This window comes from Typopeltis vanoorti, chromosome 1 (assembly GCF_054136105.1).
Source record: "Typopeltis vanoorti isolate ZY-2024b chromosome 1, IOZ_Tvanoo_1.0, whole genome shotgun sequence".
Taxonomy (NCBI): Eukaryota; Metazoa; Arthropoda; class Arachnida; order Uropygi; family Thelyphonidae; genus Typopeltis; species Typopeltis vanoorti.
In genome coordinates, this window is record NC_143549.1 from 33,869,615 (window position 1) to 33,882,106 (window position 12,492).

Below are 12,492 nucleotides of genomic sequence, written 5' to 3' on the forward strand. Positions count from 1 at the left end.
ATTTCAACTCAACAATTGCAGGTTGTCTTTGGGTTGCGTGACCTTTTGTTAATACTGCACCAATCATATGTACATCTTCATAGCTGCTCTCTGGTGTAAAACAAAATTTAACTTGTAAGTATTGTAACAATTAAAAAAAAAAGTTGAATAACTTATAAGATATAAAAGGATTTCACCTATAAATCGTTGACGTGCCAGCAAAATTCTCGGGCATGTCATAGGTTCGCCTATGACACGCAATTAGAATATCATAGCAACCCAATTAGAATATCATGCCTTTCTATATAAAATGAGCTGATAATAGTTTGAATTACAGTCCTGTTATTTCGTGTATGACAATAAATAAATATAAACTCACAAACTGACAATAAACATATAAACTCACCACTCTGTGTGCCATCCTCTCCTGTTAAAATGATTTGCCCATCTTGATTGATTGTGGCTTCTGCTAAAGTTGCAACTGCTTGAGCAGTTGCTTCTCCATTAAGGTCAACATTCACTGCACTGATAGGAGTTACCTGAGCTCCAGCTGTTGAAACTTGCTGTGCTGCAGTTGCAACTTCTGTATCACCTTGTGTGTTTTGAATCTAAAGTAATATATTATAATAAAATAATTTGGATGTGCAGATTAAAAATAAATAAATAAATAAATAAAATAATAATAAGCATGTGTGTATATGTGTGTGTGTTGCAAATTAATAGAGCATAAAAATAATGGGAAAAAATATAATATGTAATAAATGAATTGACTGCAGTATAAGCTATGATAAGAAATATACTGTTAATCTCTCGAAAGATTGATAGTGATAAAAATAATAAATTTTATAACAAACAGTTAAAAGATTACATGTCTTATTTCTAAAAGATACTCAAAGCAAGTATTTAAATATTTTAATAGTTTTGACTTCAGTATCTATATGTTGTATTAAAGTTTAATATTTATCCTTTGATAAATAGAAAATGTATTCTGAAAGTGAGAATGAACTGTTGTTAATACAAGAATGTTAAATGTAATTGAATATAGTGAATTTTTTAAAGAAGTTAATCCTAATCTAGTTATTCCTACATATTCAGGAGATGATAATGAAAATGTTGAATCATATTTTAAATATGTAGAGAAATTTAAAGATTAGGGAAACAGTCTGAATTTCGCTTGTTAATTATTCTGAGGGAGGAGTCAAGCCAGAAGGCAAAACTGGCTGTCTTCAATACAGTCTACGTCCCTATCCTCACCTATGGTCATGAGAATTGGGTGCTGACCGAAAGAATGCAGACACGAATCCAAGCGGCTGAAATGAGGTTCCTTCCAGGGGTTGCGGGGCTGACAAGACTCAACAGATTCAGAAGCTCTGCAATTCGGGAAATCCTTAATACTCAACTGCTGCTTCTCCATGTTAAGAGATCACAGTTACGTTGGAACGTGCACTTGGTCAGAATGCCACAAGAGAGGCTCCCTCAGCAGGGCGCATGGAAGGCCAAGGACTCGCTGGATAGATTATATCCAATACCTTGGGTGGACACGTTTGGGAATCCCACCAGAACACTCGAGCTTGGTGGCAGAGGATCGTGACTATTGGAAGTTCCTCTTGCAGCTGTTGCCCCCACAACCCAATTAGAAAAGGTGGGCCTTGAAGATGTATGTATATGTATGTAATTATTCTGAGAAATAAGTTAGTAGGTTATAACATTTTAACATTTTAAGGATTCAAATTTATAAGTTAATAAATTATTAATCTTAGAATTTTCAAAGGTTAGAGATGCAAGTCCAAACTTATGGAAGTTACATCAATGCATTCAAGGTATAAAGAAACAGTTTGAGTATTATTAATAGATTGTTAAGTATAGGTCATAAGTGAAGTGTCTCAGCTGATGAGAAATTACATTTAGAATAGTTTATATTTCACCAGTTTAGAGTAGATCTAAAAGGTGATTTAAAGGGAGTACCTTAAAAGAAAAAATTTAAAAATTTAGAAGAATGTTATAAAGTAGTTAGGGAAAGAGAGGAATGGCTTAAAGATATATACCAATTGTTGAATTCCAAACAAGTACATTCATAGGAACAAAAAGTTCTGTTGCAAGTAATGTGGCATGTATTAGCCAAAATGAAAGTCAATATCTCAAGTTAATTAAAAAGGAGAGATATTAAGAAACATTTTAAGGATTCAAATCAAACTCCATGGAATCTCGTGAAGTATGAAGGTATAAAAGTCTTACAGTGGTTGCATTGCATAGTTCAGAAGGTCTGGACAGAGGGATGAATTCCAGATGATTGGAGTAGAGCTCTCATAGTACCCATATATAAAATGGGAAATAAAACTGAATGTGAGAATTACAGAGGTATTTCTTTACTGAGTGTTCCTGGTAAGATATATGCAAGTATACTTGAGAAACAGTTGAGACCGATCGTGGAAAGGGAAAAACGAGCTGGATTCAGGCCAAATAAATACTGTCAGGATCAGATTTTCACTTTACAATGAATAGTTGAGAAATCATGGGAATATAACAAATTCTCTATTTAAGTTTTGTGGTTCTGGAAAAGGCATATGACAAGGTGCCAAGAGAGAAGCTATTCAAAATGCTATAGTATAGTGTCAATGGGACATTATTTCATGCAATACCTAGTCTTTTCTTGAGTTGTCAGTCAGCAGTTTGAATTGAAGGAAGTACAGGAAGATGGTTTAATGTTAAATCTGGTGTCAGACAAGGATGCACATTATCCCATGTTATTCATTATCTATATGGATCACATTATGAAGAAAAGTGGTATTGAACCTAATATGAAAATATGAAATGAAAATTGGAGATGTTAATCGCAGCTCTTTGCTTTATGCTGATGTTATACTTACTAAATAAATATGCTACAGTTTTCTGCAAGATTCCTAATTAAATTGAATAACCACTGTAATAGATATGGTATGAAGGTCAACAATAACAAGACAAAGACAATGAAAATAGGCAGAAGCATTGAAAATATTAACTGCATTGTGAATGGAGAACACTATAGAACAATTAAAAGATTTCAGCTACTTAGGCATGATTTTTAGTAAAGATGGTAAATTAAATATGGAAATAGACAACAGAATCAACAAAGCTGTTATGGTAGAAATCAACTAAATAAATTTATATGGAATAAGAGAGAAAATAGTCAAAACACTAAATTAGCTATATACAAGACGGTGTTCAAACCAAATTTAACTTAATGGATCTGAGAGCTAGGTTAGAAGTAAAAACACTTGAGCCAAAAGACTAAGGAATGTAGATATGAGAGTCCTGTGAAAGATTAGGGGCATGTATACAGATGGCATCAATGGCAATATCATATTAAAAACAAGGATATTAGGAAAGAACTCGACATTGTTAACATCCAGGAATGTGTTAGCAGAGCTAATTTCAGGTGGTATGATCACTTAAACAGAATGCGAGAGGAAAGATTAGCAAAACAAGTGTTCTCTGTCAGGTTGACAGGAGAACTGTTGTCTATTTCCAAAAGACCCAGAGGAAGACCATGATATAGGTGGATTGATATGGTAAAAAAGTATCTTATTGGATAGAAAGATAATGTCTGATAATGTTGCAGTCTTAACAGATAACAGATCGATTTGAAGGAAAATTGTATTTAGGAAGTTAGTAATTACGTAGATTTTTCATGTAGTACTATTGTTGAATTTTGAATGAAAATATTTTAACTAAGAAATATCTTATTCAGAATTTAACAAGAAAAAAAAAACTAAAAGGAGAAATGCTTGTAAATAAGTAGAGATACTAATTTGTTTAAAGAATTATACCAATACAAATTTTGAAATATTAATTGAAGGTGAAAGATGTCATTTAATTGTAAAAGATTATAATGTAAGAAGTTTCTCTATAAGATATATGTTAGAGGATAGTAACGAAGGTTCAAAGTCCACTGACAACAACTTCAGATAAATTGTGTAGCCACCGGCAAATTGTTTACGTGCGAACAGCATGCACATGGTGTTTTCCAGAAGACGCGACACACGTAAGAAGTATTCCAGGAAGATAGAAATGAAAATAGGAGCCGGGCGCAAAAAGAAAGTGTCGGGCAGAAAGGTTTGGTAGTGAATAGGGCGCTAGAGATACGAAGTATAAAACAGGTTTGCTGGAGAATTTTTTGTGGAGTCGGGAGTTCTAATTCGGGATCTAATCGATAGCGGGCAGCTATTCTCTGCTGTCGGTTCTTGATGTCGTATGGAAAGAACAGACAAAGAAATATTCAGTACTCTTCCGAGTAAGCTTGAAGAAACTGGCCGCCACATACATCCACGTGGGCCGACCTGAGCCATGCTGTTTCCAATCGAGAATGCAATGGAAGGACAGAACAATGAAGTCCAAATCTAGCCAGTGAGTCAATCACCAAGGATGAAATCGAACATTCGGAGGGAAAATATAAAAGAATGACAGACTGAATGAGTTCCAGGAATGTGGCAATGTAAAACCCTTTTATAATTCTTTTGTTAAGAAAGAACGGAATATTGTGTTATGGAAGAAAAGAGATGTTATGTTATAGAACTCTATAAACTTGTAGGAAGAAGGACTATAGTGAAATTTAGATACCAGTGTCTGAATGAGTAGTAGTTAATTTGCTATGCGTAATGATCTATAGAGTTATTGATGTGAATGTTTTAAGAATATGTATAAACTAGTAAGGATATTTAAAAGATGCTAGCAAGAATTGTGTAGTGAAAATAGCTTATGCTTGGATATGATGTGTGAATTACAGTTGCTATGTCTAACCTTATAACTTGGGATAACTCTTCCTATTGATGTTTTTTTTTTGTAAATGTGTAATCTTAGAAAGCAGACTATCAGATGTACAAGCAGGTTTCCTGAAGTCCAGAAGTACAATCAACCATATTTTTACAATACACATACTAGGCGAAAAATACATAGAACATAACAAAATAATCTGTCACAACTTCTTAGACCTTCAAAAAGCTTTTGAATCAATATGGCACGAGGCATTATGGAAAATTTTAGAACATTAGGGTATTGACAACAAAATCATTAGGATTATTAAATCTCTTTATTCCTCATCTGATATGAGAATTGAAATTAAAAAGTACAGCAGTGAACCGTTCTGGGCAGAATGGGGGGGGGGTAAGACAGGGATGCATCTTGTCCCCTCTTCTTTTTAATTGTTTTCTGGAATATGTCATAGATGAAGCTCTTTATGAATATGGCACTGGAATAGTAGTTGGTGGACTAAGAATAAATAACTTGTGTTTCACTGACAATATCGATCTTCTGGCAGAAAGTGAAGAAGAAGAATTACAAGAGATAACCAGCTGTGTTTTTGGAACATCAAAAAAATATGGATTATACATAAACCTACAAAAAACAATGATAACCTCAAAATCAGACATTGAATTCTTAAAGATACAAATTGGCAATAAGCAAATTGAGAATGTAAAGAAGTTCACTTATCTAGGAAGCACGTTGAGTCAGGATGGTTGTTCAAAAACCGACATTAAATACTGAATTGCTAAGGCAACTGTGGCCCTACAAAAGTTAAAACCACTGTGGAGAGATAACAGAATAGCAATCACAACCAGACTAAGACTAATTGACACCTTGGTGAATTCTGTCCTCTTGTATGGTTGTGAGGCCTGGACTTTATTGAAGGTCCAGGCCTCACATTCGAAATGAAAGACTCCTGTCTTTCAAAATGAAAACTTACAGAAGACTTTTGAGAATTCCCTATACCGCTCACGAAACCAATGAAAATGTCTGAAAACTGATTGACTCAATAGATGGGAGAAAAGGGGAAAATATTCTGACAGTCATCAGAAGAAGACAGATGAAATGGTTCGGACATGTGGAGAGGGCTAATTGCATTCCAAAGCAAACCCTAGAAGGAATCATTCCGGGATCAAGGGTTAGGGGCTGACCTCGATTAAAATGGACTGATAACATCAAAAAATGGACAAATTCCTCCCTTTCTCAACTGACATCAAGAACAAGAGACCAAGACGACTGGAGGAGGCTAGCAAAGAGTATCACCTACCAGCCATGAATGACCCAATGGTTCATTTAGGACTATGGGAGAAGAAGAAGCTTAGAAATCTAATAAATGTATCTTGATTATCTTAACCTGTTTTGTGCCTTGAAATGAATCCAATGCACCGCTTGCTAATATCTGATTCTGAGCAGGAGAGAATTATATGATGGAGACCACGACTGCAAATTAAAGTATTTTAAGAGAGATAGATAAAATTGAGATAAAGAATAATTAATAGATTGATTTACTTAGTATATTTTCTGAGGGTTACTCCTTGGTTAAGAGGAATTTCTAACCTAGGGATCTGACTGGTGCAGCTTGATCAAATAAATATTGCCAGAACCTGATTAGGAGGTAACTCCAGACCATTATTGCTGAGGATCTGACTCTATTCAGAAGTCTACTCTTTGTTAATTTATTTAATATACTTAATCTTTCTAAGAATCGGCCAATTGTGTGAATAGATTTAACTGTAGATAAGAGAGTACAGAATTCTGATAGTCTCGTGTGTATAGACCATAGAAATATATAGTTAAAGTAATAACACTACACAGTGACAATCTAAGATAAGTGATATAAGTAGGAGAACACAATAAAGAATAAATTAAAGAAATGTCACGACATAACACTATCATATCCTGTACATCCCGTGAGGGTATATATCAGGAATTTGATTATGATGATGAGAAAAACCTAATGGAAGTTTTAGATTTGCTTTTTTGATCTGAGAGAGATATCAATAAAGTCACAAAACCAGCTGATTTTCTTTTGTGTAAAATTGAGTCTCTAAACTAGATATTAACTCTGGCTATTTCCAGATTCATTTAAAGAAGGAAGATAGAAAATATTTTGCCTTCACTACAAGATGCCAGAGGTACCAATTATGTTGACTCAGTCATCTTTTCAGTCACTAATGAATTCTGTTCTAGCAGATATATAAGGTAAAGAAGTTTTTTGTTTTTAAGATGATTTGCTTATATACTCAAAGGATCTATTACAGAAATATTTTAGTGAAAGTTCTTTCAAAATTAGATGAAGCTAATTTATCCTTGAAGTATTCAAAATGCAGTTCATTTTAAAGGAGATTGAATGTTCAAGTTACAAAGCAGGAATAATTCCTGCTAAATCTCAGAAGAATTTTAAGAATGAGGATTTTCAAATTAACAAGATAGATTAATTGAATAAGATTAAAAGGTAAATCACCTAATTGCAAAACTGGAAAATGTTTCTCATAGTTAATGCTCAGAAAGAAAATCCCATTTTGAAAAATGTATACAAAAAAGCCCAAAGGGGTGAATCTGTTCCTGAAGAATTTTCTTTCCTTCAAATGCTCTATTTAGATGAGAATGATTTACTTCTATCAAGGCAAATGGATGAGGATGAAATGATGAAATAAAAGTAAAAATTTTAGCTCCAGTTATATCATGAAACCTTGGATTCTCTATACTTTTCATAATTCTGATCTAGCTGATCATCAAGGATCTGAGAGAACCTGGCACAGAATTAAGGACAGGTATTTTTTGGAAAGGTATGAGAAATGAAATTAACTCATATGTGAAATCATGTCATTTATGCAAAACTAGGTCTATCTTTAGAGGTAAAGCACCTCTACAACCCTTTCCAATTTCTAGTTAGACCATTTCAAGCTGTAGCTATTGATGTAATTGGACCCTTACACACACCAAAGGAAGGAAATAAGTATATTCTTGTAGCTATTGATATGCTATCATGCTTTCCAGAAGAATTACCTATGAAGAATTAGACTGCTAAAACTGTAGCTAATAAATTTTTAAAGATGATTTATCTCAAGGTATGGTACGCCTCAAACACTTATCTGATCAATTAGCAAACTTTACAGCAGAACAATGTTTCAATTATGTAAGTTACTAAATATCAAGACACTTTTTACTACACCTTATCATCCTCAAAGTAATGGAATGTGAGAAAGGTTAAATAAGACTTTAAAACACACACCATCTAAACTAGCTAATGATAAATTATCAAATTGGGATTCTTGTAGGACAGCAGTTCATTTTGCTATTAAAGAAAAACCTGCTTTTGTAATATGTGTGTGTAATATGTTTCGATCCTAACTTTCCAAATGAGATCTACACATATTAATTCAGGTATCTCAGATATTTATGAATATCTTGAGGATATAGTAAAAAGAAATTCATTTGTTCATGAGCTTGTAGCAGAAACTAGTAAATTTATTTCCCATAAAACATGGGCATTTATAGATTCAGAAAATATAATGAACTTAGTCTTAGAAAGGGTGATAAATTAAGAAATAAGACTTCAGGTCCTTATAGGATATGAACAATTATCTCCTGCAAATTTCAAAATATGAGATATAAAGAATACAGGGTATAAAATATATGCAGGAAAATTAAAAGAGAAGCTAAACAGTATTGTAGAAAACAAACTACTAGAACATCGGTTCCCAACCGGTGATACGTGCTGGGCCGATCGGGGTACATGAAAAATAATCAGTAATGGCAGAAAAACAAGTAAAATAAACAATTTTCCATTAAGATAGACTAAAAAAAAGTGTCAGTATTTAAAAACAGCTATTTTAAAAACAAGGGGTACAATTTATAGGAATAGGTTTAAAAGGGATACACAAGTGCAAAAAGGTTGGGAACCACTGTACTAGAAAAACAAAACAGCTTCCAAAAAGGCCGATCCTGATAAATCCAATTTTTACTGTAAAATTATTAATAGAAAAGAGAAGAGAATTTCAAAAAGAAACCCTCATGGCCTTTATTGATTATGAAAAAGCCTTTCACAAAATTAGTAGACAAAAATTGTTTATAATATTAATCGATTTAAATATACCAAAGCAAACATTTGCAATCCATTCAAGAAATATATTTAAAAATAGCAGTTAAATTAGAACACATCTCAGAATGGAAAGATATATCAAAAGGAGTACGACAAGGATTTTCATCATCATCATCAAATTCCTGCCATGTACCCTCAAGGGGTGTACAGGATATGACAGTACTACATGAAAAAATTACATCATTACTAACTTCCTATCTACAATTTTCCTCCAAATCAGTCTGTTACTTGTCAAGACTCCAACATTATCAGATCTTATTCTTCTAACGTCTAAGGCACTTTGTACCGTATCAATCTACCTATATCTTGGTCTTCCTCTGGGTCGTTTTCCAAACAACCTGGCAGAGAACACTTGTTTTGCTAATCTTTCCTCTCCCATTCTATTTAAATGACCATACCACCTGAGATTAGCTCTGCTAACGCATTCCTGGATGCTGACAATGTCAAGTTCTTTCCTAATATCCTCATTTTTAATATGATATTGCCATTGATGCCATCTGTTCACGCCTCTAATCTTTCTCAGGACTCTCATATCTGCGGTCTCTAGTCTTTGGTCAAGTGTTTTACTTCGGACCCAGCTCTCAGATCCATAAGTTAAAACTGGTTTGAACACTGTCTTGTATACAGCTAATTTAGTCTTCCGACTAATTTCTCTCTTACTCCATATGAATTTATTCAATTGACTTCCCACCATACCAGCTTTGCTGATTCTGTTGTCTATTTCTATATTTAATTTACCATCTTCACTAAAAATTGTGCCTAAGTAGCTGAAATGTTTTACTTGTTCCACAGGTTATCCATTCACAACACAGTTGACATTATCAATGATTCTGCCTATTTTCATTGTCTTTGTCTTTTTATTGCTGACCTTCATACCATATCTATTACAACAGCTATTCAATTTAGTCAGAGAATTTTGCAGACTTGTAGCGGATTTATTTAGAAGTATAACATCATCCGCATAAAGCAAAGAGCTGACATTAACATCTCCAATTTTGATATCAGGTTTAATACCACTTTCCTTCATAATGTGATCCATATAGATAATGAATAACAGAGGGGATAATGTACATCCTTGTCTCACACCAGATTTAACATTAAACCATCTTCCTGTACTTCTTTCAATTCTAACTGCTGACTTACAACTCAAATAAAGACTAAGTATTGTTTGATATAATGCCCCATTGACACCATATAACTGTAGCGTATTGAATAGCTTCTCTCTTGGCGCCTTGTCATATGCCTTTTCCAAATCGACAAAACTTAAATACAGATCTTTGTTATATTCCCAGGCTTTCTCGACTATTTGTCATAAAGTGAAGATCTGATACTCTATTTGGCTTGAATCCAGCTTTTTCTTCACCAAGCTTTTCTTCCACAATTCTTCTCAACCATTTCTCAAGTATACTTGCATAGATCTTGCCAGGAACACTCAGTAGGGAAATACCTCTGTAATTCTCACATTCAGTTTTATTTCCCTTTTTATATATGGGTACTATGAGAGCTCTACTCCAATCATCGGGAATTCGTCCCTCTGTGCAGGCTTTCTGAACTATGCAGTGCAGCCACTGTAAGACTCTTATACCACCATACTTCAGCATTTCTGGTCGAATATCATCTACTCCTGCTGCCTTTCCACATTTCAAGCCTTTGATGGCTTTTTCTACTTCAAGTATGGATATGTATTCCTGACTGCATGCCTGGTCAGTGTTTTTTATCACTGTGCTGTCATCACTGCTTGTTTCATTTAGCAGTTTTTCAAAGTAATTACTCCATACTTCAAGGATATCTTTTTATCCTGTTTTCATGTCACCTTTATCATCTCTAACTCCTTTTACAGCACTCTTTCCTCAATTCCTAAGCTTCTTCAACAACCTCCAGAATATTTTGCCACCTTCTTGATATTTATTTTCTATATTCTTGCCAAAGTCCTCCCATGACTTTTGTTTAGCTAGTTTTACACACTGTTTAGCTTTCTTACATTTGTCTCTGTATTCTGTAAGAGTAAAAGCTGACTTATTTGCCAGGAACTTTTGATATGCTTTCTTCTTTTCCTTCACTGTCTCTTTAACTTCCTGTGTCCACCAGGAAGTTCTGATTTTTTTATGCTTGCACACAACCTCACCACATGCCTCTCTGGCTGAATCAATCAGGGTTCTCTTCAAGGTTTGCCACTGAATCTCCACGGTTTGGTTCTTGTTCTCAAACTCTTTCATTTTTTCTCCAAGAATCTCTGTGTATTTTAGTCTACAGTTCACATAGGCGAGCTGCTCAACTTTTATTTGCTTTAAAACTTTCTTACATGTTATTCTTTTCAATATGAAATTCAATTTTATCCTGCTCAAGACTAAATAGTGATCACTTCCAATTTCAAATCCTCTGTACACTCTGGTGTCCTGCACCAGGGAGAAAACACCACTATTAACAATAACATAGTCAATGAGACTTTTCTTATTCCTAGCCTCTTCTCTCCATGTGAATTTGTGCACATTTTTATGTTGGAACATGGTGTTAGTAATAACCAGTCCATGTCCTGAGCAGAAATCCAACAGATATTTGCCATTATTATTAGCTTTGCTCTTTTCACCAAATTTTCCCAAAATATTTTTGTATGTCTCACAATCATTTCCTACTCTGCTATTTAGATCCCCAACAAGGACCAACTTTTCCTTTTTCATTGTGTCAGTTGCTTTTTCTAAAGCGTCAAAAAATTCCTCCACTTCTACCTTAGTAGAACCTTCTGTGGGACCATAGGCACAAATAAGTCTCATTGTCCAGTTCCACATTCTCATATTTGCCCACATTACTCTACTTGAGACTGACTGCCATTCAAGAAGATTAGCCTCGTATTTTGTGTTGAATACTATGGCTACTCCTTCTTTTCCTTGATTGTCATTGCCTTATTATAACATTTTGTATTTATTGCTCAGAAAGATCTCACCAGTTTTGGTCTTTTTTGTTTCAGTCACCCCTATTATGTCGATCTGGTACTTATCTAATTCCTCAGCTAGCTCCATTTCTTTGTCTTTCAGGCTTCTTACGTTGATAGTACTGATCTTTAACTCTGGTGATGTTGAGTTGGGGTTTGTTTTCAGATTTTTTCCAGTAGCTGACTTTTCGCTGTTCGCCCTGGTTCCCTGGCGAAAACAACGGGGGCCTTGTTTAACCGGGCGACGCCCCAGCCAGCATGAAATTTTGTCATGTTGTGTCATCATTTTTTATTTTGGTTTAACCAATAAGAATACAATTTGGTCGGCTAAATCCCAAATTGCCAGCCCATCCTCGTTCGTTCAGTATCAAAGTAGATACCCAACAGGGTACATCACGAGAAGGTGAGGATTGGACATTAGGTCAGAAGCCCTGGTTGGTTCTCCGCATTCCTTTAAAGGCTATGTGGAGGTCTCCTCTCAGTTATACAGCTTTGACCCTTAAGCACCCCCAAGGATTTTCAAGATATATATATATATATATATATATATATATTAATTACTTTAAATGACTGATACCAAGAGATAAAGAGGTGACATGGTTTATTTAAAAAGATATTACTAGTTTCGTTGAATGGATCAACTTCTTCAGGTATCACAATCAAAGAAATATACAAAAAATAACAGAGACTTAAAAATTGC

The 12,492-nt window shown here is 34.3% G+C and overlaps 1 protein-coding gene across 9 annotated transcripts in view; it reads right to left on the reverse strand.

The window, feature by feature from the left end:
- Positions 1-12,492, reverse strand: part of LOC150109879 (DNA-binding protein P3A2-like) — a 343,228-nt gene that overhangs the window by 21,178 nt on the left and 309,558 nt on the right. For all 9 annotated transcript variants that reach the window (XM_090397115.1, XM_090397108.1, XM_090397155.1 and 6 more), the window contains one exon: positions 386-587. In XM_090397115.1, the coding sequence (XP_090253241.1) occupies positions 386-587 (202 nt within the window). The remainder of the gene's footprint in view (positions 1-385; positions 588-12,492) is intronic.